Source organism: Sminthopsis crassicaudata, chromosome 4 (genome assembly GCF_048593235.1).
Source record: "Sminthopsis crassicaudata isolate SCR6 chromosome 4, ASM4859323v1, whole genome shotgun sequence".
Classification (NCBI taxonomy): domain Eukaryota; kingdom Metazoa; phylum Chordata; class Mammalia; order Dasyuromorphia; family Dasyuridae; genus Sminthopsis; species Sminthopsis crassicaudata.
Genome location: NC_133620.1, coordinates 21,544,937 through 21,572,213, shown reverse-complemented (window position 1 = coordinate 21,572,213; position 27,277 = coordinate 21,544,937). Strand labels below are relative to the sequence as shown.

The following is a 27,277-nucleotide window of genomic DNA, read 5'->3' as shown; positions in this document are numbered from 1 at the left end:
AGTCATTCATAAAATTTTTATTAAATTCTTACTGTGTGCCAGACATTGCGTTAAATATTGTGGATATAAAGAAAAGCAAAAAATAATAGTTCCTACCCTTTAGAAGCTTACACTTTATTGGAGGAGATAAGAAGTTCATCACTAAATAGAAACAAAATGTATAGAAAAAAGATGGAATGAATAGATGTCTATGATTCTTATTTTGGGATGGATCAGACGATGCCCACTGAGGTGTCTCTTCTAGCTCTGAAGTTCAGTGATCTGATTTTCTTGAGACGGTGGAGAAGCTCTCCTGCTTTGTGAAAGGTTGAGGAATGATCCCAGGACCCATTATTCTCCAGGCTTCAGATCATTGCTCATAATAGATCAGCCCCTGGATGAACCAGACCGCTTTTGGGCAAGCTGCTTGAACTGAGACAGTATGGGCTCAAAAAGGTCATAGTAGATTTGGTGTGGGGCACTGTGTTTCCGTATGTAAAGAAGGTCATCCACAGTCAAGGGGTCTGAGGCACCTTGCCATAGGGTCAGGCTGTACCTGGAGTTGAGAGAGATTTATATCAACCAGGGAATCCTTTCATCCAGAAGCCCACATCAAATGAAGCTTCTCATGGCCTATGGAGTGCTGAAGTGGACAGCTCACATTTCTGTTCTCAGTACCCTCGGGGAAGAAGTACACTTGGGAATAATACAGATGTGGAAACCTAAGCTTAGAGAAAGACAGGGGCCATGAAAGTAAATCCAGGTATCCTTCCACTGTATATCTCAGGGTGCTGTTCTGTGTTTCCCCAGCTGGGCTCATCCATTCCACCTATCTAGTGATTGCTTATAAAGTAACAAGTAGAGATGAGAAAATTCATCTCTTTCCCTTCTTTCATGGGGAACTATGGAGAATAGAGAACAGCATATATCAGACTCATTCAGTGTGTTTTCCTGAAGTGCTTTCTTCCCCTTTTCCCTTTTATTCTTTTCCTTATTCTTTCCTTTTATTCTTGGCTACAAGAGAGGGTTTACTTAGTGGGAACAGAAGACAGAAGGCACCAAACATTAAGAACTACGGATGCTCAAATCTCCAGACTGGGAGCAGAGCAGGGACAGGGAGGCAATGCAGGGCACTTGAATGAGAAGATGGGAGAAATCTGGCCAGAAACCAAAAGGGTTCACACTTCTAAGGCATTGTATAGTTTGCTAATTATTTCTTCACAATGGCCCTGTGAGGTGAGGAGTGCCACATTGGCTAGAGGAGACGGTTGTGGCCCAAAGAGGGGAGGGACTTACTTAGAGTTACAAAGTTGGCAGAGTTGAGATTAGTCAACTCTCTTAAGGGCAAACCCAGGGCACCTTTTCACAAATGCTGCTGCAGTACCGGAAGATTTCCTAGTATGTTCAACCTCATGGGTTGAATCCTGTGGGGCGAAGTTGCAACAAGTCACCAGACTTATTCTCAAGCCATCACAGTGGCAGGACAAAAGTCAAGGTGACTGAGTGGCCTGGGGTGCAGAGGAGGAATACTGCTTAAGGCACTAGCTACAGCAGCTGATCAGAACTAACTATATTATTCCTTTGTTTAAGAAACCTCAATGGCTTCCTATTGCCGCCAGTATCAAATGTAATCTCCTCCATTTTGCTTTTTAACTGTGAGCTCTTTGAGAGCCTTTTTTGCCATCTCTTAGTACAGTGCCTGGTGTATAGGCACTTGATGAATGCTAGTTGACTGACTGCTTAAAGTCTTTCACAACTTGGCTCCAATGTTTTACCTCCACTGTATTATTATGACATCATCATCATCATCCTTATCATTAACACCACTACCGCCATCTTCCTCACCATCATCCTCATCATTATCATAAATAATCCTTACCACCATCATCATCATCATCCTCATCCTTATCACCATCATCAATATTATTCTGAGTTAAGACTTGAACCCAAGTTCATACCAGTCTATTACCCCATCCTGGCACAAAATTCCAGCTGTGGGGCTGTCAGCCGGGTACCTTGTTAGAGATGCTTTCCAGATACCCAAGAGAACAGACCACAGAACCATCCTGGCTGCCTTTCTATGAATCAGAGAAGCTCTTCCTGTGAAGGCAGTTTTCTGGGGAGTTCTGGAGGATGTGTCCACATTCTCTCAGGCTTACTTGGGATCAGCCTCTCACTTTATGCCAGGAAGCACTCATACACCTGACAGCCATCTCTTCTGATTCCTTGAATGCCTATTGACACACTGCCTATTGGTCAGTGGCAATAGTGCAATGAGCTGGGCTGTGGTTGCTTAGCTACCTCACCTGGCCACAGAACTGACAGTGCTAGCTACCAGGAGTTCTGCTCCAGTGTTTGGCCCAGTGCTTGGTATACAGTAGGCACTCAATGTTGCTTATTAACTAACAGGTTGATCTTGGTGCTGGATAGAGCATCCCTCACCTCTCGGACTGACTCAGGAGCCAGCTGAAATGAGGCCAGGCAGCTCTTGCCATGACGGCCCGCACCGGGAAGGTCACTTTCTGGGGCAGGTCCTGCAGCAGCCCATGCATACGCTCAATCATGTCCCGGGTATAGGTTTTGTCTTGAATGATGGGGATGTAGAGAGTGGTCCAGCCCACAGACAAGGTGACATTGGGGTACTTTTCTTGGACCAAGGACAGGAACCTAGAATGAGAAACAGATAACACTTGGAACTTGGACAAGACTTGAACTTTCTGACTTTTGCAAGGTCATATAAGTAGTTAACCATCAGATGTAGAATTTGAACCCTGGTCTTCTAAACCAGTACTTTTTGTTGTTGTTCTTTCTAATCTTACTTATTTACTAATCTCTGGTAGAATGTAAACTTCCTGAAGGCAAGAAATGTTTGATTTTTATCTTTGGGTCTTACCTAATATAATGCCCAGCACATATAAAAATGTTATAAAAAAATATAAAAATGCTTATTGAATTGAATGTGAATCATGGGAGTTTATGGGTTTGGAAAAACATTTGGACTCAGGAGGTCTGGTTCAAATATTGTCAATCTGTGTGACATGTGACCTTTGACTGGTTGCTTACCCACACTGAGCCTCAGTTCCTACTTTAAAATGGAGGTCTCTGCCAGCTTTAAAGCTCTAAACTCTGTGATTATACAATTGCTCGATCTTTCTTGTATCTGACATCAAGAGACAAGCAACTGCATTGACCCAGTTTTTTCCCAGCTTTCTTTCTCCTCACATTACCTAGTATTTCCTTAGTTATGGCCGTGTCCTGCTTCTCATTCCCCATCCCTTCTCACAAAGAATATAAGCTCTGATTTTTTATCCGTTGTACCTTGCACACAGTAGGTACTTAGTAAATATTTGAGTCAGAGTCTCCTTCCAACCCTGTGCCTGATAGAGAGATGGATGCACAAATGGATGAAGATGGGGAAAAAAAACTTAAAAAAAAAAAAAAAAACCCAAAAATGGAGCAGCTAGGTGGTGCAGTGGATAGAGCACCAGCTCTGAAGTCAGGAGGACCTGAGTTCAAATCCAGCCTCAGACACTTAACACTTCCTGGCTGTGTGACCCTGGGCAAGTCACTTAACCCCAATTGCCTCAGGAAAAAAACAAAAACAATTAACTAAAGTAAACTAAATAAAAATAGTCCCTATCTCCAGAGTACTTACATTTTAAAGAGAGAAGACACAACATAAAAGGTAGCTGGGGAAGATTACTCACCAAGGAGGATGGAACCTTCACCTGAATTGTCTGCTCCCATTCAGACTCCTGAGCCTTCTGCAGGTATTGGGCCAGGCAGCTGATGGATCCAGTTGGGGAGGGGAGGATAAGGGAAGAGAGATCCCATCCAGACTCCGGAGCATTTGGAGAGGAGAGGAACCAATGATTACTCACCGGGAGGCATTGACAGGAATTGCAATGGGCCTGTTGGGGCCTTCCAGGATATCGGCATTGATCCACACGGGCCTCTGGACTCTGCCATTCTCTGTGTGCTTCCTCAAGATATCCAGAGAAGGGCCAACTGCTTTGATGCTCTTGAAATCCAGCTTGATGCCTGGCAAAGGATGCAGGGAGGGTCTGAGAGGGCTGGGAGGTGGGTAAGAACGGAGGGGATGGGAGACTCAAAAAACTTTAAATGCTCCAGACTGGGAGCCAAGAAGTAGAGAAAACTGGACTGGGAAGCCAGGAGGACCAGAGTTCAAATCCTTTCTCTGACATCATGGAAGAACATGGGCAAGTTACTCTGAGACTCAGTCTTCTTGTGTCACTAGGATGAGGATACAATGAGATAATATATAGATGATGTTAGATATACCTTAAAGCGCTGTGTTAATATGGATCTGACAAACTTGGTTCTTTGTTCCTGGGCCCCCTTCCTGACATTCCCTTTTCTGAGACCCCTTCCAGCTGTAACATTCCCTGAGCCAAGAACCCTCCTAGCCCTGACAGAGGAGACCCAAGAAGAAGTAAAACATATTGTCCGTAGGCTCTCTAAGAACTTCTTGGACTGGAACTTACAAATAACTTTGACCAGATCGCTCATTTGCAGTGTTATCCCCTTGAGGTGTTAAACCCATTTTAAAGATAAAGAAATAGAGGCTAATACAGAGAGTTAAGGAGGGAACCAGGAATAAAATTGCAGAAAAGCTGCAGTTTCCATTTTCTCTCTGTGTTCCATAATGTCACCAATTTTCCTCATCTGCAGAATGGGAAGATTGGTCTCCATGTTTTTGGAGGCCCCTTCCAATTCTTTATGAAGCACCTGGGATTCTAGCCTCTCAGCCAGTGAACCACATAAGGTTGATATCTGAGCACTCAAAGGTTGGGGAGGGAGGGGCAAATCAATCAGTCACCCAATCAGCCAACAGTTATTGAGCGCCTATTGTACACCAGACACTGTCAAAAATCAAAGTTACCTTTCTTGGATCTGGTCAAAGTGGCTTCCACCCACTGTTCCAAGGTGATGTCGCTGTAGATGGCGGGAGGGTGGGCCATGATGGGGACACCTGTCTCATTGGCTGTGTTCAGCCCTTCCACGTTGACATCTGCTTCCAAGACCATGACATCACCTGGGGCCCACGGAGAACAGAGAAAGGGTAATGTGGAGAAGCCCAGCTCCCCGTCCCCATTCATGCCCCCACCCCTGAATACCCCTGCTGATGAAACGAAGGACAGATGGCCACCCTGTGCCTGGGCAGAATGTGTGGCTGCCCATCGTCGGCTTTAAGTTCTGTCGTTCCCACAGGTCCATTTGCTCCTTTTCTTCTTCAGCTTGGCTCAGAGGGTAGGGCAAGGAGCAAAGGTGAAAGGGAAGACAGGCAAATTTGGGTAGATGTCAGGAAAACGCTCTCAATGGCTGGAGCCATCTGGACATGGATGAGTCATAGGAGGCAGGGGCTCCTCTCTGAAGGGCAGGGGGTGGACAACGCTGTCAGGTAACACAAAGGGGATACTTGGTCTCCTGACTGGTTAGACCAGCTGGCCCCTAGGGGCCCTTCCATCTCTGGGTTTAGTCCTTCTGGGAAAATCTTCCCAGATCTGTCTCTTTCTCTTTGTCTTTCTCTGAATTTCTGTCTTTCTCCCTCTTGTCTGTTTCTCTCTCCCTTCCTCCTTTCTCTGTCTTTCTCTGAATTTCTGTCTCCATCTCTGTCTCTCTATCTCTAGTCTCTTTTTCCCTGCTCCTTCTCCCTTCCCCTTCTTATCTCTATTACCTTCCTTGGAGACAAAGATAAGATGTCCCATGTTATTATTATCACTCAAGACCCAGAGTCCAAATCCTAGCTTTTTACCTTGGAGGAAACTGAGGACCAAGGAGAGGAGAATCCAGGCCCCTGACTCTCAGGCTCGGGGTGTCTCCTGGAGCACCCTGCACCTTCTCGGGGGCCTGGTTTGCCTGTTCAGCCTGGGTACAAGTATCTCAAGAAACATGAGGAAATCTGAGTGTGGCTGACCTTCCTCTGCACCCCCTTATCATCACAAGATAAGGGCCTTTCAGTGAAGCCAGAGTTCAGGATCAGGACCTCAGGGAGAGGCTACCTCCTCTCCTTATCACCCAGGGTGGGGCGATCTCTCCAGTTATCTGGGCAGATTCTCTCTGGGAAGATGAGCTTGCCTGCTCAGGTATTCTGTTCTAAACCATATTCCAAAGGCTCTTCAAGTCAAACCTTCCCGGTTCTAAGACCCACCCCTAACATTCCCTGTTTTAATGTCCCTTCTAGCTCTGACCCAATATACCACTATATTTCTGACATTTTGTATTGTTTCCTCCATTCTGATATTCTGTTCTAAGGCTCCTCCAGCTGACTTTCCCTGTTCTAAGCTCCCTCCCAGCCTTGACACCCTCTGTTCTAAGCCCCCTCCCAGCCCTGGCACTCTAGTACATAGGATTCTAAATGAGCTCAGAGCCTTTCCTGAGAGTTGGTAGGGAGAGAGATGAATCTGTCAGAAACTGGGTCTTGACCAGGAGAGGAACCCAGAGGTCCCTAAGGTAACATCCCTTGGGGCTTTTCCAAGGAAAAGGGGGATAAAGGCCCAAGCCCCTTAATTCTGCCCCTTCCCACCCCTCGCCCTCTGCCCTCTAAAGGCTGCAGGTCTCACTGTTCAGGGCTTTCTCCATCTCGCTCTGGCTGTTGGCGGCATGGTGCCAGGTGACCAGCAGGCCGTCCCTTTGGCTGATGTGCCCACTATGGAGGAGGTAGTCCATCATGTCACCATCAGGGCGACAGCTCTCACAACCTGGGAATGGATGAATTACTTCTTAGTCAGGGGGATGGCGTGGAACCCATTTGTAACCCCAAGGAAGGGAGCTAACGTTGAGAACCCTGAGTTCAAGTCTTAGCTTTGCCATTAAGTTGCTCTTACTTTGGGCTGGGATTGAACAATCTCAGGGAGTGGGATCTGTGGTTATTTTACTGGGAGGAAAGAAAAATGAAGTGAATCAAACTCTTGCCAGAAGAACTTGGGAAGGGGAAAAGAGAAGTGTAAGGAGTGAATTCCCCATCACTGCAGATCTTCAAGTGGGGGAGGACTCCCCCTCACTGGAGGCCTGCAAGCAAAGGCTGGATGACCCCTTGTCAAGGACCCAGCACAGGGAGCTTTTCCAGGTGATCTATGGATTGGGGTCAGGCATCCCAACTCTGAGATTCTGAGACTCATGGGAGAAAAAGCTTGGGAAAGGGAAGGAAGAGGCACAGATCCTGTAAGGAGGAAGGCTCTTAGCATAGATCTAGGCTGGTGAGGGCCTTGAGAATGGGGGAGAACAGCCAAGATGATCAGAGCCTGGACAAGGAAGGCGGGCATCTAATGGAGCTGGACTGATTTTAACTTGGGAGGTTGCAGGGGTCGGGGAAGGGGTAAGGATCATGGGGAAAGTAAAGGGGGAGCCTTGTTGAGGAAGAATGGGGGGCATACATAAAAAGGTCGATGAGCTGGTCAGAACTTTGGCTGGGAGAGAATCCAGAGACCCATAGAGGGACTTGACATAAGCTCCACAAATACCATTTGGGCCAAACACATTAAAGATGCCCTTGGCTGGCATGGGACATGGCTGAGGGCACTGCGGGGGAGGTGGCTGCAATGGCATGGGCTGGAAGGGAGGGCCGTGGGCTGAGCTCCCCGTGGCTCCCCAACCCAGAACATCCAGTTCTTGTTTTTTATTTATTTGGCACCCTGAGGCAACTCTTGGGCCCTCACCCTTAAAGCCTGGGAACATCATGGAAAGGAAGGAAGGACCTGAGCCAAACAGTTGTTCTCTAAGGGGGGTGAAGAGCAAGAAAAGGATTTGAGCCAATCAGAATACTTTTGGGGGAAGCGCCCATCTGCACCTCCTACCTGACTGGGAGCTCCGGCCTTGGCTGAGGGTGACAGCAAGGACAATGGCGACCACCGAAACTGCCCCCACGGCTCCTACGATTGCCCAGACTTTCTTTGGAGCCATGGTACTCCCCTCCACCTGTGGGCTCTGCTCTTCTCGAAGATAGCGTCCCTTCTGGCTGGGGAGTGAATGGACAGGAATCCAGTGACTTGGGCTGCTTCAGCCTTGAGTAAGAGAGCTCTCCCTGTATCAGGCTGGATGACTGTCTGGGAAGGGCCCTCCTTCTTCCCAGCTTAACTTTCAGGTCAAGCAGAAAATCCAGACTCCCCACCCCTTGCCCTTCCCTCCCCAAGACTGTCCTTTGACCCACAGTGTGCCTGCCTCTATCTGGTGCAGGACCTGCAGGAGCAATAAACTAGGCTCAGGATGCGCGCTGGCCTGGGAAGTTAGCCAATCCTTTTGAGGAGGTCCTCAATGGTACGTTGGGCACAGAGAAATGGAAGATCCCTGAGGCAGGCAGGCAGCAGGCTCAGAGAGAGATCAGTTTAGCTCTGGGGTCCTACCCATGTCTGAAATCCAAGTTATGTCAGATCCCTGAGACCATCCTCTGTAGGGGGCTCTAGCAGCCTCCCCTTGCTGAGCCCTGTCAGAAATCCCAGTCATGTCCTGGAGGTTAATGTGGTATCTTCCCTAATTCCCAGATTCCCAATCCCACTTTTCATAGCTAGCTCACTCTTTGGGGAGCTATGTCCCTTTAGCCTGCCAGCCAAGGGCACACCCCACTTCATGGGATGTTTCCTTTCTCTTGGCAATCATTAAATAATAATCATTATTAAAACCCCTATGTTCTCCCAGTCTTTCATATTTATCATTCCCAGTGTCTATTGTGTCCCTTCATTTTGTCTATAACCCCCTCCCCTAAATACATCTACTTTTTGCCAAAGAGAACGGCCATTGTGAATTCCTCACGTGACTGAAACCCATCATCTGGTATCTTTGGCATCCATCATTTTGGTCTCTAAACCACAACACTTTCAAAGACCCAAGTCTCCCCTTGACACAGAAATTCATCCTAACTTTCTCCATTCAATGTGTACTCCAGTCTAATAGGGAGACATCTATATTTATAGGCAGTTGACAATCTACTAAGATGTGTTAGGCACAGTACTGAGCAAAAAAAGATCAAAGACAGTCCCTTGTCCTCAGAGAGCTTACAGTCTAATGAGGGAAAGAAACCACAAGCAAAGCTGTACAAACAAGCTCCATACATACTCAAAAGATCATTATTAGAGGAAAAGCTCTCAGATTAAGAAAAGCTGGGAAGGCTTCTCACCCAGGATGGTTACAAAGGTCTCATGATGCTATCCACATTCAGAGAAATAGCTGAGGAACTGCATCTGCAGCATGCTACTTTCACTTTATTTTTCTCATGTTTTCCCCCCTTTGGCCTGTTTCTTCTTTCACAACTCTAACTAATATGGAAATAAGTTTTATATAACTGTACATATATAACATATATAAAATTGCTTACCATTTTAGGAAGAGGAAAGAGGCAGAAAAATCTGGGACTTTAAATCTTGCAAAAAATGAATACTAAAAATTGTCTTTGCATAGAATTGGGGAAAATACTATTTTATAAAAAGAGGTTTAGGGTAAAAGATAATAAGGTCAGCTTTGAAGATATCTACTAGATGTCCAATTCTAAATATATGGAAAGACATTAAAGATGTCAGACTAGAGGTCGGCAGAGAGGTCAGTGCAGGACAGATAGAATTGAGGAGTACAGAGATTGATGAGGTCCTGAATGGCGTTTTGGAAGAAAACGAAAGAATTGATCCGTCAGGCAAGCAGGCAGAAAGTTCTGGAAGAGATAAATTACCACAGTCCCATCCTCTGGGGAGGTTGTTCAGTCTGAAATCCAAGTTATGTTGTTGAGATTGGGAAGCAGAATCCCCAAAGTCTGGGATCACAGATCAGTGTCATGAGGTGACTCAAAAGAATTTACAGTGTTGAACCCATTTCCTAGTCAAGGGACAATGTTTCATTGTAATTGTAAAGCCAATTACAAGCAGACTCAAATTCCAAGAGAATTCAGCAAACAGAAGTAGACATATTTGTCCAGCTTTCTATTTATCTTTCTATTATCAGTCAGCAATGAATTGAGGAGTGGTGTAATCAGAATCAGATAGATTGGGCTTGTGAGTTTTCCTGAAGCAGACTCCACAATCAAAGCCAAAAAATTTAGGATTACTGACTTGTTAGAAGCCCCCCTAAAATTAGGGGACCACAAAATCATTGCTATATTACAATGTCAAACCCCTGACATCCACCCTCTGCAGAAGTCTCAAGTAGTCTCACCTTATGGGCCACCCCATGGCTTCCTTTGTTGTCCTTTCCCTTCCCCTTCCCCTTCCCCCATGCCATGTGGTATCTTCCCTAATTCCCAGCTTCCCAATCCCTGTTAGAAATTCCAGGTATGTCCTTGAGGTTAAATCTTCCCTATAAAATCTACTCATGGGCCCTCCCATTGATATGGTACTGCTTCTAGGGGAAAAATAGCAGTAATCCTGAGGTCCCCTGACCTTAGAGTGCGATTAGAATATTAGAACAATTTGTCAATGATCCTAAAGACTCCTGGCCTTAGGGATATAATTATGTATTTCTTCCCCTAGATTTTAGGGAAGATACAAGTGATCCTGAGGTCCTCTGATCTTAGAGTGCTATTATTCTAACAATCATCTGCCAATAATTTTAAAGTCTTCTGGCCTTAGATAGTCCTACAATTATTGCTGACTGTCAGAGATATCTGCTAGTCAGTGATAACCAAATTCCTTAGACAATAGTGAATAGACCACCCCTCAAACCTATGGGTAAGCCATAATATTGATGAGATTTAGAATTGGGGGTACCTAAATGAAATTAGGGTTAATTGACGTCTAGTGGAAGGTTCGGGGTACAGGGAGTCAAATAGAGCTCTCCTGCAACCCCTTTGGATTCAGCACAAGGATAATGAGGTCTAGTGGCAGCAGAGTCCCCTATGAAGGAATTTACAGACCCAAAAGCCTAGATTGATAAAAGAGGTTTATTTTGGGGTTTGGAATTAAGGTTAAAGTCTAGTTAGTAAAAACTGTTAAGTAAAGAGAAGAGGACACCAGAACCAGTGTACCAGTGGACAGAGATCTTTGGCATGCCAGGTGTAAAGCTGCCATGTTAGGAACCTAGGCAAAGAGAGCTCCAGTTTGGCTCTTTCATAATGAGAGATTTAGCTAAAGGGGCCTGTGGGTGGTGTCCCAAGTTGGCTCAGATCTGGATGGGGGTTGTGAGCCCAAATCTATTGGAATTCAAAAGGATGCTTTTGACAGGATTTGTGAATCAAAGGTCCTAGCTTCTTGAATTGATAATGCATCAGCTAGGAGGGGCTGGGAATCAGAAAGGAATAAATCAATTTAAAATTAGTTTCTTAAAAGGACCACAACCCACATCATTCCCTGAAAGGGAAATTAGTTTCTTAAAAGAGAGAACCCACATCAATATTAGCAAATAAGTAACAAAAAACTCTAACTTTGTCCTGTAGTCCTTTTTTCCTAGTTCTTTGATAAATCCTTTTGGAATTTAGCCTACTTCAACTGGTGTCACAATTACACAAAACTTTATCCCTTGACTTTGAGATGGGTTCAAGGCTGAAAATTCTTTTGAGACACCCCACAACACCTGTCTGCAACCCCAATCTTTTGGGGTCCTTTTAAACCTTAACACTGTGTGGCAATGGCAATGAAATGGCAAGGGGTCATCATTTAATAAAAAAGCTGGAGAGATCTTGAAGCAAAGCATTTGGGAGAAGGGTGTCCCACCCTTGATCAAAGGCAGAAGCACCTCCTGGGGGCAAGGTTAACACTTTAATTCCTAATGCAAATACCCCCAACCACCACTGACCCCCCCCATCCTCATTTACTTAAGCTCTGATTACTTACTCAATTTTCACAACTGTTTTGAAAGATCTTTCCTCATCTCCTTCAGTCCCTCTTCTTTGTACACTGAGATCTCTTCAAATTTTTGCAGCATAACTTCACATTCCCTATCGAATTCCTCATCCCCTTCTGGTTCCTGTTGGCCTTGGGCCCTGACTCCCTTCCTTGTCCTTTTAACACCATCAATCTAATGGACCCTTCAGCTTTCCCTTCCAGCTCAATCATCCTGGATAATGAGTTTTGGACTACCCTAGTTATCAATTGGATCAAACAAGGTATTCAGGCACAGAGTAATAACACCGCTAAGAGCTATAAGACCAAACCAAAAAGCTGCTTCAGCATAAACAGGGGTGTAGACCCAGTAGGGTCTGGACTGAAAAGGGGAGGAGGGAGTTGCAGACAGGGGACATTTGCAGCAGCAGCAACAGTAGGTCCAAGTAGTTGGAATTTCATGGCTCAGAGTCTGGAAGAAGTAACTCTCACAAGTATATTAAAATGCAAGGACTAAATATGAGTAAAAGAGAAAGAATAAAGTTTATAGAGTAATAGTAGAGATAGTATAGTAGTTAATAAAAAGGTTATTAAGGACTGTAACCAGGAGCCCCACCCAGAAGAAGGGGGGTGGGGTGGAGAATGAGGCTGTCAAAAATGCCTCTCATGCAAACCGCTTTCCTAGGATAGATACAAAGCAATGTTTTTTCCTAAATCCTTGTTTCCTCAAAGGAGTAGGGGCAATAGATAGAACATGTGCCCCTTAGTGAGTATGATCTCTCCCACAAAGCTAGAGCCTTACAGGGGAAGGTTTTTACCCAAATTTTTTTAGGTGTTAAAAACAAAGCAGTTTGAAGTCCCTGCAAGGGGCACATGTGCAGGCACTTTTCAGAATTTACTTGCCTGGGAGCTATGAGGGAATGCAGGAGTCAGGGAATTAAAGTTGCCATGGTCAGGGGCACACGGATCAGCAACATGGGCAGTTGATCTATAGGCCTGCTTCTCTTCACCTGGATTGAATTCCCCTTCATTTCATTTTCTCTGGCTATTTAATGGGCAATTGTTTGGGTGTCAGAAGTTCTCTTTCCATATAGCCCCTCATGATCATGTAAAACATGAAAAACACATTTGAAGACAGTATAGATCTTTTTAAATAGGTCAGGGGTCTAAGATTCCAGAAACTCCATCAACATACAGTGTAAAAGACTCTAGACAGATTAGTTGGCCAAAAAGCCACCATACTTAATGGGGGGAGGGGGAATTAGATCACCTGACAAGGTCCCTTCTTCCATTCCACTATGCTTCCGGACCCCAACTTCTCACAGCTAACCTTTTAGGGTTACAAGATCTGGTCAAACTAGTCTGGGCTTGTACCCAGCCCAGCGCCCCCCCCCCCCCCCCCCCCTTGCATCTGAGCTGGCTTGGATAAAGCCAGCCAAAAATCTGGCCTTCAAGGAATTAACCTGAGCTCCGCCCATTACTTCTTCAAGCAGATAAAAAGCAGCAAAGGTAGAATCATCTTTGGTCAGAGATTTGAAAGATGCTTGCATCAGAGATTCTCTGTCCCCGCCGCTTTCGGGGTATATCTTCCTCTCTCTAATGCCTTTTACTAACCAGACCTCAACCTTGCTTCCAAACCTGGCAATAAACATCTTTTACCCATCGAGGTTTTCGGCCTGTAAATTCATTTACAGGGGACTCTCACCGCCACTAGACCTTTGTATCCTTGCGCTGAATTCTAAGGGGATTGCAGGGGAGCTCCATGTGACTCTCTGTACCCCAAATCCTGCCACTAGACCTCACTTAATCCTATTGAGGTATATACCTCATTATTAAGTATTTACCTCATGATTTGGTTCAAGTTACCTCATCATTTTGAGGTTCCCTATTACCTTATCACTATCTACCAGTATTTTCTGATCATTTTTCTCATTTCTCTCCTGCTGGCTGGGACTGGGCCACACCCACTGAATCTGAATGGAATCTAAATTCCAAAATGCCCAAACACAGCAATTGTCACCAATTGACCCCAGTCACCCTAGAAGGCCTGGCCTATATCCTGTCCAGAGCACCCCTGCAGAGTCAAGGGGCTCACAGGAGGCTTGCCTCGGGGTTGCTGCACAGCAAATTGCTTGACTGATTTGTCCCCACACCAAACCGGTGGGGAGTTTCACTGTGGAGTTTCTCTTTTGCTTTCTCCACTCTGGGTCCACTACGTTGGGAAGCAAGGAGAAGCCCCTGGATGCTGGCAGGCTGCCTAAATCAGGGCAGGGCAGCACCCTCCTACTACCCAAAAGTTTGTCTACTCACCAAGTAATGTGATCAGGACTAGCTCCCAAACTGTGGCTCAGAAATGGTGAAGGGTCACCATTCAATAAAAAAGCTTGAGATCTCTAGAAGCAAAGTTTATTATACTTTCTCCTGAGAAGGGTGTCCCACCTTTTAATCCCTTACTCGAATACCTCCTCCCACCACTGACCCTCATCCTCATTGGCTGAGGGTCTTACATTCTAAACTTGGAAACTACCCAAGAAATTGAACTTGACCAATAAGCACATAGTTGCACATATTTGACTGAAATTGGGAGAAAATGATGTCATGGGAGGATAGCAGGAAAGGGATTTAAGTATGCTCATGTCTCAATCTTCAAAGTCATTCAGGCCTTCTCAAACTCTAAAGTAGATAAAGCCTTACATGATTTTGAAAGCTCTCATCTCCTTCAATACCATGGCTGCTGCCTTCCTTTGTGTTAGTCCACTAGGACACTCTGCCTCATGGTATCTTTCTCCTTAACCCCCCCCACTTTCCCTGTGCCATTTGGTATTTCTCCTAACTCCACTACACTTTCCAAACCCACTTCTCCTCCTTCCAGCTAACTAAGGTGCTAAGTCCCTTTCAGGATTTAGTTTGCCAGCTAAGGACATGCCCCAACCTCATGTGGTACACCCTTTCTACTAGGCAATTGTTCCACTGAGGAACTTGTCTCTCATAGGGTCTCCCAACTCTTTCATATTTCCCGTTCCTGGTCTCTATTAAATCCCTTCGTAAGAAACAAAATATTTTACCAAAAACTCCACTGACCCCCTGCTGAATGCAGGAAAGATTCATTTCACATTCTTGCAAGAATCAGGGCCTAGGTGAGTAGACCCGTCTTTGAAACTCCAAAGGCAGCATTTTATTTCCCATCCTGAAGACCAAGTCCCTCCCCTGATTCCCCATTAGTTGGATGTCACAGAAGGTACTCAAAAGAATCTCTGTGTTTTATAGCCAGTCCCTGTCCCCAAGGAGTTTCCATTCTAGAAGGGGGAAAGTAACAGAGGAGGGATGAGGACAGAGAACAAAAGATTCTTTTCAAATCTCAGATCACCACCCCTTATTACAAGTCATGTCCTGTGCCCAAGGAACTTACATTCTTTTGGGGGGAAGATAACCAATCTCCACTCTTGATTATTCCTTGATGTCATGGTGGGTATCAATTTTCCAATTTAAGTTTCATTTCTCCAATTTAGTTTTCACAACTGTGGACACCAAATCCCCACCCATTTCTCACACTTTCCCCTTTTCTTTCTTAATAATTTGATTTCCACATCTTTTTCTAACCTCTCAGATTTGGCTAATACTTTTTACAGCCTGCTTCATAAAACTCCATTGATCCCTGCACAGGTCTCCTTACACAGGATAGATAATTAACCCTTGATTTCTCTGCTAATTCTTCTAACAAGGCTGTACTAGTGAAATTGATGAGGTCTAGAATTGGGGTACCTAAATGAAATTAGGGTTTAATTGAGGTCTAGTGGCAGGTTTGGGGTACAGGGAGTCAAATGGAGGTCCCCTGCAACTCCTTTGGATTCAGAGCAAGGATAAAGAGTTAAATGAGGTCTAGTGGTGGTGCAAGAGTCCCCTGTAAAGGAATTTACAGACCCGAAAACTTAGATTGATAAAAGAGGTTTATTGTGGGGTCTGGAAGTAAAGTTAAAGTCTAGTTAGTAAAGTTGAAGGTAGAGGGCACCGGAACCAGTGTTCCAGTGGGCAGAGATCCTTGGCACCCAGGCATAAGACTGAAATGTTTGGAACCTCTGCAAAGAGAGGACTCCAGTTTGGCTTTTTTACAATGAGAAATTTAGTTAAAGGGGCCCATGGCTAGAGTCCCAAGTTGGCTCAGATCCCATGGGGGCTGGGAGAGCCCAGATCTTCTATTGGAATTCAAAGGGATGCTTTTGACAGGATTTGTGAATTAAAGGTCCTAGCTTCTTGAATTGATAATGCATCTGCTAGGAGGGGCTGGGAATCAGAAAGGAACAAACCCATCTAAAAGGATTAGTTTCTTAAAGGGACCACAACCCACATCAAAACTACCTCCACCTAATATATGCTTCTTCCTTTTTGCCAGTAACCTTTCTAGAGTCATTCTTTTTTCTCATGCCTTTCTGCTAGTGACATCTAGTTACTCTGCTATTCCCTTCACTGCCTCTCTGGTGTAACTTATCCAATAATATTTACCCACCAGAGTGGAAATGACCCAAATCCATTACTATGTAGATTTCTAGCCTTGAATACATGGGTGCCTATCCTTGACTTAATTCTTCCTGATTCAATCTTGCTTTCTTCATCAAATGCCCTGGGTAAAAGGAATACCTGATTGGATCAGTGCACAAGTAGCCACTCTGTTCCCAGGCAAAGCAGATTGGAGAATACCACCTCCACAATACCATCAAGGTTTGCATATGGTATATGCGCATCCCTGAGAAATTGCCAGAGCTACTCTCAGTTACACTCCAGACTCCCGGTACCTGCCACTACAATCCCTAGATTTGGGAATCTTTTTTCCTGTCACTGATTGATCTCCAGAGCTAAGAGACTAGTATAACCTGGTTTATTTCTTCACTGAAGGGAAAGATAGAACAAAGCATTGCGATTCTCCCCAGAAATGTTATTTTGGGAACAGGAGGAATTCGCTCTCCTGCTTTCCCCATATCCAAAGGGAATGGAGCCAGCTGGGCATGGGGCAACCCATAGCCCAAACATAGAAATTGCTTTTTGTTCAAACTTTTACAGGGTACTTGATCAATTCTACCCAGGCATTGGTACTTAGCATTTGCCTTAAGTCCTTGATGTGATTCCAAATCTTCCTAAGAGATCCTATTACATCTTTTCCCAACTTACTCTTTGACCTGCATTTTCTAAATGTCCAGCCCATATAGCAAACCAAACATTCCAAACGGGACAGTCAGTCCATAAAATCCTCTTTCTCTATTAACACAACTACAACTAGTCAAACCTCTACAATTCTATAATTTGACAAGCTCAAACTGAATTGTTTGTGGGGTACCTTTTTTGGGAATATTAACTCAAATCTCAACTCAATGATCCCCATCCTGAGTCCCAAATACTATTGTAGCAGGAGAGTAGCATTAATCCTATGTAACTTCCCCCATTCATAGATCAATGGACTCCTTACAGGGAACCCACTGAGACACTGGATAGTTTGAAGTTCATTTACTAACCAATTTCAGATCCTTCCCAAACAAATGGGGCCCAAAGTCTTTTAGAGTATGGGACAATGATCTCATCTTCTGAAACTACTTCCTCCTGAAAATGGGCATTGAGCTGGGTCATTTTAGAGGGTCCCATTTGGAGGGACTTGAGCTCTTTGAAGATCCAGTGGGTTGAATCAGACCCTGAAGCTGGTCAATACAGTGCTGGTCATTTGAAGATGAATTGCTCAGGATCTAGAGAAAAACAAACCTAAGAGAACTAGAGAGAGAGGGTGAGAGAGCACTAAGAGCAGAAGCCTGGTTCTTGAGAGGTGTGCTTATACCTTCCTTGGAGATTCTTTAAATAGCTAGTTAAGCATCATTTCTTTTAATAGAGACTACATTATAACTCAAAAACAATTTTCAGAAAGGGGGAATCCCATCAGAATAACAGAGGTATTCAGAAATGCCTTTCTTAATAGATCTCATTTACCTATCCAAAAGCAGGATATTGAACCAGAGAGATTAATCCAAACTTATACCTCTCTACCAGTATTTATTTATTTATTTTTAAATTTAATTTTATTTTTTTAATAGTTTTTATTTGCCAGATATGTGCATGGGTAATTTTACAACATTGACAATTGCCAAACCATTTGTTCCAATTTTTCCCCTCCTCCCCCCCCAAGATGGCAGGTCGACCAATACATGTTAAATATGTTAGAGTATAAATTAAATACAATATACGTATACATGACCAAACAGTTGTTTTGCTGAACAAAAAGAATCGGACTTTGAAATAGTGTACAATTAGCCTGTGAAGGAAATCCAAAATGCAGGAGGACAAAATTAGAGGGATTGGGAATTCTATGGAGTGGTTCATAGTCATCTCCCAGAGTTCTTTCTCTGGGTGTAGATGGTTCAGTTCATTACTGGTCTATTGGAACCGATTTGGTTCATCTCATTGTTGGAGAGGGCCATGTCTCTACCAGTATTTAAAAAACAAATTAAAAAAAACCACTCAAAGCAGGGGAAGATTTTTTTTTTTTTTTTTTTTTTTTTTTTTTTTTTGGCCAGGTCTCTTGTAAGATGGACTGGGAGAGATCAATAAAGATTGGCTAGCAGCTTTTCATATAAATTATTCAAAAGAAAACATGTTTGTGCCACAGGATACACAGTATACACAAATGTTATTTCTGCATTAGGAACAAACTTAAATAAAATTGACTTTCTCATTGATGTAACAATATTCCACAAGTTACATCCCTCTAAGAAAACTCGAGTACACTAAAATCTTCTTCTCTAAACCACACTAAAGATGTTTCAGCTTTAGTTTCAATAATCAATAAAATAACAGGTCATATAGACTGTGTAGCAATTTAGAAATCTAATTTCATACAGCTATATATCTAGTAACAGGTAAGTGACCAGGCCAAATATTTATTTATCCAATTATTTAGAATATAATAACCATGTATTTTCAGATTGAAAACAGCAAGATCTTTCATACTTGTATTGTGCTCATGGTTTCTACTGACCACTTTCTCTGAGTACAGAAATTTGTTAGAAGAGGAAAAAGCAGGGACTAGACTAAAATAGCCTAAAAACAGGTCCTTCAGGTTTCAGCCTGAGAATAAATGCATGACAGGATAAAGCAGCTTTAGTTCTGTTCATAGTTCACAACCAATTATGCATTAACAATTCCATTTCATAGCCAGACTCAGGAATACTCAGGTGGGAAACAAAGAAAAAGATCTGGGAAACCGAGTCAAAAGGATTCGACTTTGAGCAAAGACCAAGGTTGTCCTCTCAGCTCTTGCCCAGATAAATGTCCACCTGTGACAGTTCAGGATGGCACTCCAGAAGTAACTCCTAAGTAACTTAGGGCATTTCTCTCAACTGAGGGGTTAATGACTTAATGACCCATCAGGCAATCATACCCAAATTCAAAGCTCAAAGAATATCAGTTATGGTCCCAAGAGATTTTATCACTAATAGCAAATTATATTAATCATAGCTTAGGGCTAGATACATTATTTCTACTTTCATGAAGTTACAATAAGCAATCAAAGTTTACCTGGACTCACACCAATTGGAGATTTTAACATCTTTAACATGTTTTTCTTTTCTTCTTCTTGAGTTTAAACTCATCCTGGTGCAAAGACTAATCATTAAAAAACATTTCTACATATTAAACAAGCTTATAGAGTCTTAGTAAACATATTTCTTGTTTGGGAACTATACATCCTAAAGAAGCTCATTTCTCAGGGTTGATGATTTGCCTACGCTGATAGTTTAAAGAAAATTGGATTTCTTTTGAAGATAAATTATTTCCTCTTGAGTATTAGGTATTTTGGAGTGAGTTTAAGGTTAATAGATAGAATGCTATCACTCTATAATGTTATATATCATTTTATTTTGCTCTTTAATTAAAATATGACAATAGAAGAACTCCTTTGCCATAAATACCTGGAAAGCCATCTGGCTAACTGGTTAAAAAAAATAATAAAACCTATTAGTGGTGATCCATGAGCTTGGCCTAGTAGAAGATTCTAGATGAGCGTTGTGCTCCATTTAAGAAACTAATCCTTTCAGATTGATTTATTCCTTTCTGATTCCCAACCCCTCCTAGCTGATGCATAATCAATTCAAGAAGCTAGGACCTTTGATTCAAAATTCCTGTCAAAAGCACCCTTTTGAATTCCAATAGGAGATCTGGGCCTGTCCCAGCCCCCACCAGATCTGAGCCAACTTGGGACATCACCCATAGGCCCCTTTAGCTAACTCTCTCATTATAAGAGAGCCAAGCTGGAGCTCTCTCTTTGCCGAGGTTTCTAACATGGCAGCCTTACCCCTGGCATGCCAAAGTGTCCACTGGAACGCTGGTTCTAGTGCCCTCTTCTCTTTACTTTAAGTTTACTTCCAAACCCCATAATAAACCTCTTTTATCAATCTAGGTTTTCAGGCTTCTAAATTCCTTTACAGAAGACTCTGCATCGCTACTAGACCTCATTTAACTCTGTATCCTTGTAGGGGAGCTCTATTTGACTCCCTGTACCCCAAACCTGCCACTAGACCTCAATTAAACCTAATTTCATTTAGCTAAATCTCATCATTCTGACTTACAAAATAAAGTAGCTAAGTAGACGGGCCAGAATGAAGGTGTCTACATGAGATATATGTATGTGTGTATATGTAAGTACACATATGGATACATGTATGTGTGTATATATGCACATATATGTATATTCCATATATGTGTGTATAGATATATTTCACTATCTACTCATCAGCCTATCTGACTATCCATTTATCTATTATGAAACTCATTTAAGTTTATACCTGTCATGCAATATCAGGTATTTGCAAAAATAAATCTTTGGAAGAAAAAAAAAGAAAAATTGCAAGTTTACAAATTAAAGGGAGCTGACAGAGACTCTAGAGAAGGGGCTAAGCTTGCTATTGCCCACTCCAACTATTGGTTCCCATGGGCTGTGCTGTTTAATACCTCCCCCACTCTGTGAAGGGGCAAAAAGGGTGCAGCACACCTCATACTTGAAGGAGGACTGCTAAGGTTTTCAATCTCACCCCTCTTTTTCTACACATACTAATCACCAATTTTAGGTTTAGCAGGACGACAATAACTCCAAATAACTTAGTTTACAATCTCAGAATTTTCATAGGTATTAGCCAAATAATCTTAGCTGTAATTTTCTAGCAAATTTCCCCCAATTCCCTAACTTAGATTTACAAAACATTTATAAAACAGGGTTAGCAAGGCTGATGAAATAAATAAACTCTGCACCTTCTTTTAGTTGTTCAGTTGTTCTCAACTGGTCCCCAAGCTGTTGCAGCTTTGGAAATTCTCAGGGAGGGTTGTGGCTTCCCATCCCGTTTCCTTAAACAAGTTTCCTTTTTATTTTAGGGAGTAAACAAGACATTTTTTATGATTATATATACATATGTATAAATATATATATATATGTGTAATTATATAAGATAGAACAGAATCTATTGCAAGAATGAATGGGAGTCTCATAATTTACAGTCAAGTTTTCAATTTTAATATATACACCAACTGAAAAAATTATTTTTAAAATCAATACTTTAGCTTGTGCGATTCTAACTGGATATTCCAATCAAATTAAATTACCTCTTATTTATTTTCAAATTCATACAAGCCAGAAAAAGGTTAAGTGCTGTTTTTCACCTCAAGATTGTCACCAGCACAGCCCCACACACCTGACTCTTTTTATTGTCAATATAAGCTTCTAATTGCTTTTACAATCAACCTTTCTTATCCCTTATTTTAAAAACCATCCTTTTTAAAACTTTCTGTAAAATTTTATAAACTCTACTCTTTACGTATATTTCTTTGTTAATGGGAAAATAGTACCTTAAACATAATTTATCTAGTTAGGAGATATTAGCATGTGACCTCTTTAGATAAAAGTTTCCAGAGAACTGTTTTAATATCCATTTTTTTAAACTTCAAATCAAATCAAATACAGATTTAAATTTCTACTAGCGATACTTGTCTTAATGCACACATATTTCTAAAATCATATTCCCAAATGCCTCAATGAAAGTAATTCTATCATATACCTTTTAAATTTAAACACATAGTAATTTAGGTCACATTTTTGGGAGAAAACTCTTCTTCCCCCTCAAAAAACTACTCTTAGATTGCCAGAAGAATTTGAAATGGCAGTGATGTGGGTTGTGCCCCCTTTAAGAAACTAATCCTTTCAGATGGATTTATTCCTTTCTGATTCCTAACCCCTCCCAGTAGATGCATTATCAATTCAAGAAGCTTGGACCTTTGATTCACAAATCCTGGTCAAAAGCATCCTTTTGAATTCCAATAGGAAATCCAGGCTCTCATAACCCTCACCCAGATCTGAGCCAACTTGGAATTTCACCCATGGGCCCATTTAGCTAAATCTCTCATTATAAAAGAGTCAAGCTGGAGTCCTCTCTTTGCAGAGGTTCCAAACATGGCAGCCTTCACCTGATATGCCAAAGGATCTCTGCCCACTGGGACACTGTTTCTGGTGCCCTCTTCTCTTTACTTAATACCTTTTAATAACTAGATTTTAAGTTTACTTCCAAACCCCAAAATAAAATCTCTTTTATCAATCTAGGTTTTTGGGTCTGTAAATTCCTTTACAGGGGACTTTTGCACCACCACTAGACCTCATTTAACTCTATCCCTGCGCTGAATCCAAAGAGGATGCAGGGGAGCTCTATTTGACTATTTGAGCCACTAGACCTCAATTAAACCCTAATTTTATTTAGGTACCCCAATTCTAAACCTCATCAGCAGTAAACTATTTAAGATCTGAGATGCAGACACAGACCCTGGGTACAAAATGGCAAGAGCTCCTATCTCCCCCCTAAATTTTGGTTTCTTTCCCATGTGGACTGCTGAATTGGGAAGGAAGAAAGATTTTAATATAAAGCTAAATCTACTTTTTCCTTTTTACAGAATTTAGAATCCCCTGAGAAGAATTTTGGGACTCTGGGGGGGTTGGGGGATGTAGGAACCCATCTAAAGAGAAACTGAGACTGCTTTAGAGCATCGGGTGGAGGTTTTGGGGGGGAGCATAAGTCCATATGTATCAGCCCTGGCCATTTCCAGTTATCTTTAGGGAAAGAAGCTTGAAAGCTTAAGAAAATTTCAGGTTAGTTTGCATCAAGATGCCTGACAGGTAAACAGAGACTTAATACAAAGATAGCAACTAAGTGCTTTTACATTCTAAAATGTACAAATTTACTTTGTAACTCATGGACTGAGAGAAATATAAAAGACCAAACACTCACACTCACACAAAGACAAACTGCTTTTAAATTTCTTTTCCTGTCTAGTACAGAGTTGTTCCTTTTCTACTTCCTGGAGAAGAACCTCTTCTCTTCTGGGGTCCCCTTCTTTTCTCCAGTATTAAGCCATAAAATTAGCATAGAAGTGACATGAAGCATCCGATCTTTTTCCTATAAACTTTTCTTCTTGCTCCTGGTTCTTTGCTAAATCATTTTGGAACTTGCTTGCTTCAATTTCCATTACCATCAAAATAAACTTTGCCCTTGACTTGGTGAGGGGTTCAAGCCTGCAAATTCGTTTGAGACACTCAAAACCCTAGACTGAAAGAAACCCCAGATTTTGGGGGGGTCTCCTTTGAACTTCAACAGTTTACAAAGAGAAAGCTGAAGCAAACAAAGGTTAAGTGTCACACAGCCTAATAAGTATGTGAGGAAGGATTTGAATTCAAATATTCTTGATTCCAGGCCCATTGCTCTAACTACTGTGTTAATAACTATCTCAGCATCACAGAAACTGATGAGATCCCAAGTGGAGTAGAACAGAAGGAGAAAAAAAGGGAACCTAGGACAGAACCCTGTGGGACCCTTATGTTTAAAGGGTGTGATCTGGAGAAGAATCCAGTGAAGGAGGAGAGGAGTTGTCAGGGAGGTAGGAGAAGAACCAGGAGTGGTGGGTGTCCCAAAACCTTAAGAAGAAGAAGAAACTGATTGACAGGGTCAGAGACTATAGAGATGGCAAGGAGACTGAGGGTGGAGAAAAGAACATTGGAGAAAAGAATAAATCCATCTGAAAGGATTAGTTTCTTAAAGGGACCACAACCCACATCAAGAAGGCAGACTATAAGGGGTTAGGAAGCCAGTGGGGGAAGAGAAAGCAGACGTGTTGGAAATGATGTTTTCTAGGGGTTCAAGGGACAAAAAGCAGAGAAAATATAGGATTCTGATAATTAGCAGGGATGGAAGAGTCAACTGAGGGTTTTTCAGAATGGGGGAGCCATGGACAAGCTTGTAGACAGGCAGAGATTGAAGATAAGTGAGAAATTGAGGGAGATAAAGGGAATACTTTATTGGAGGAGACATGATGGAATGGAATCAGTTGGCTTTGGAAGGAGTAGGACTGCCTCTTCATGTGAAACATAGATGAAAGAGGAGACAGTAGTGGAAATCATATGAATGATATGAGATAAGAAGGGGAGAAGAAGGAGCTCAGGGGAATGGCTTCAATTCAAGATTCTGAGCTAAGAGGGGAGAGTGTGGGAGGCTTGAGGAGGGATTCGAGATGTAGAAGAGCCCTGTGGAGTAAGGGTTATCGAGTACATAAAGAGAAGTATAGAAAACTTGCCGAGCCACAGTGAGGGCCTGGTTGAGGCTGTACAATGTAAATTTGTGATGGGCCCTGCCAGAATGATTGTGGGATTTTACCCACCTTTGTTTAGCCACTTGTGTAGGAGCAAAGGCCACAGAAGCTAGGAGTGGACCAAAGCTGAGGCTTGGAAGGATGAGATCAGTGACACAATAAGGGGACCAGAGGATGGTGTAGGATTGAAATGATTCACCAAGGGATCAATATGGATAAGCAAGGAGAAAGTGGCTAGTGCAGGGGAGTTGGCCTGGAAGAGAACTGAGGGATCAAGGGATTGAAGGTCATGGTGTGAATGAAGAATAGAGCTTGGTAAGGGAAGCCAGAGGGAGAAGTAAAAACCCCAGAGATTATGGTCAGATAATGGGATTTCAAGCTTCTGGCACATGGAGGTAGTGTATTTGTGGGTAATGGTAAGACCAAGAGAATGGCCATCCTTGTGCAAGGCTGAGATGGACTGAAAAAGGAGATCACAGGAGATGAGTAGGTAGAGGAGTCAAGTGCTTAATTTGAGGAAGTTGATATATATTGAGGTCTCCTAATATGAGTAGAAGAAAAAAATGTGAGCCAAATGCCAAACTCATTAAGAGCTGGAGGTCTGTAGATGACAGCTAGGAAGATTTTGATTGGAGGGTAGATATGAATTACGTGTGCCTCAAAGCAATAGAGATTCCTAAGTGATGGAGGTAGGGGAAGAACGAGGGGGAGAACCTGGAAGTGGCCATAGGGAGCAAGGAGTATCCTAAGTCCCCCACACTGACCAGGGAGCCAAGAAGAATGACTGAAGATGAAGCCAGTCCTGGGAAAGGTGGCCAGGGAGGCTCTATCATCAGCAGAGAGTCTTGGTGACTGCTAAAAGATGGAAGGGTTGGGAGAAGAAAAGATTGAAGATGGAGATAAGTTTGTGTCTATAATATGGGTTTGGACTTTGGAGTGGGAAGGGGATAAAAAGTAGGGAATCAAGTGGTGGGTATGGGGAATGGGGTTTGGATGACGGGGGTTCAGAATCTCTCCCTATTCCATTTTTTCCTCCATGTGGTTGTCAAAATGATATTCCTAAAACACAATCTGAATGTGTCGCTCTCCACTTCAATAAGGAGAGAGTAAAGACAACCAATAGGGCTAAATGGGTATTGAAGAAGGCAACCTATTTAACACTTATCCCTTGTGATGTTACAAGAAGGATAAGAAAAACTAGGGGTGCCTATCTTCATAGAACTTGCTGGGTAAGGAGACCAAATTTCCACGTGGGAGGCAGCTGTGCTATACTGGAAAGCAGTGAAGCATCCTGCACTGGTTGTCAGAAGACCTGGGGCTGGCTCCTGTGTTATGCTGAGCAAATATCACTTTCCTGAAGACCAGTTTCTTTTGCTATAAGAAGATACTAGTAATGCTAGGTGGTTCCTCTCTTGATGGATTGTTTGGGGTAAAGCTTTTTACAACCCCTAAAGCCCCTATAGGCATTAGATCATCAATCAGAATCAGAATCCAGCATTCCACAATGATTTGCAGCACTAACCTAACAGAATCCCCAAAACATAGAGCTTGTTAACCTAAGGCAGTTCCAGAAATGTTTTCTTTTTTCCATTAAATCTTATTTTCTTAATTATCACCATTTGCTTTCTCTCCCTCCCATTTCTGTCACCCTAAAGAAAAATCAAAACTTGATTACAAACATGTATCATCAAGCAGAATCAAGCACCATATCGGTCAAATTCCAAAACGCAGCTTTCATCCCGAATTCTGAGTCAGGAGGTGGATGATATTCTTTATCCTCAGCCCTCTGAAATCAGGATTGGGCACGGAGTTGGTCAAAGATCTTGTGTCTTTCAAAGCTGTTGCTTTTTACTGCATTGTGGTAAAAGCATAAATTGCCCTCCGCATTGTTCCCTTCCCTTTTTACCGACTCAAACAATCTCCTCAGGGTTCTCTGAAATGGTTCCCTTAATTTTTTGTGGTACAGAATTTAATTATAATTTAATAATTTATTCAGCCATTTCTCAATAGATAAGTACCACCTTAATTTTCGTTTGTCATCACAAATAAAGCAATGATAAAAAAAAAAAAAAAGAATACTTTTTGCATCCAAAGGAAGAAGAAAATGTTAGACATTCTTATCAAACATGCTAGTTAAGAAAAAGCTGACAGAAATACCTTGGAAGAATAAGGCAGCACTTCAGCAGGCACTAATAGATACTAATAGAAGCTGACAGCTTCACACAATTGGTTTGTCCAGTGTCACTGAAAATGGGACCTCCGAATTGAGCCTGTGAAACTACTAGAATCTGAGGTAGGGATCAAAAGGCCCTCAGTGGGTGACATCCGCATGAACTCAGAGAAGAATTTGTTGACACAGATGCTTACAATGGCACCACAAACAAAACAGCTTACTCATTTTGTTTGGGGAAAAAAGGAGAGATTTATTCTGGCAATGAAGAATATCAGAAATTAGACAAGGGTTATCCTGAAATGATAGACTCAGTGATCAGTGTTGATTATGCAAGGAAATGGTATATGGTAACAATGATGCTGCCAGTAGCGAGAATGTAGCACTACTGAATACTTCCCAAAACCTGACCTGACCCTGAGACTCTATTTACTCATTAAGGACTGAGAGAAACACAAATATGAATCTCCACATATCTTGAGGAACTTAACCAGAAAGCTGCTAAAAGCATACCATTATTAATAATAATTTTTAAAAAAGCAAAAAATAAAAAATAAAAATAAAAAAGCATACCATTATTGTAGAACAAACTATGTTCTGCAATTCTTAAAAATTTTAAGAACAGTTATAGTAATAATATTTACATACTTCTTTAAGTTTTCCAAAGTGATTTATACATATGTCACTTAAGCTTCACAACAGTCCTGTGAGGTAGGGA

General features: G+C 42.4%; 1 protein-coding gene across 2 annotated transcripts; it reads right to left on the bottom strand.

Moving 5' to 3' along the window:
- FAM151A (family with sequence similarity 151 member A) lies at positions 1-26,662 on the bottom strand. Of its 2 annotated transcripts, XM_074264614.1 has the most exons (7): positions 26,547-26,662; positions 7,797-7,957; positions 6,564-6,701; positions 4,883-5,035; positions 3,861-4,020; positions 2,422-2,646; positions 1-535 (listed from the first exon to the last, which is right to left on the bottom strand). In XM_074264614.1, the coding sequence occupies exons 2-7, from the start codon at positions 7,900-7,902 to the stop codon at positions 367-369; spliced, it is 951 nt and encodes a 316-aa protein (XP_074120715.1). In that variant the 5' UTR covers positions 7,903-7,957; positions 26,547-26,662; the 3' UTR covers positions 1-366. The 2 variants fall into 2 exon arrangements, with proteins under 2 accessions (XP_074120715.1, XP_074120714.1); XM_074264613.1 differs by lacking the exon at positions 26,547-26,662 and having other exon boundaries at positions 7,797-8,042.
- Between the last annotated feature and the right edge of the window lie 615 nt (positions 26,663-27,277).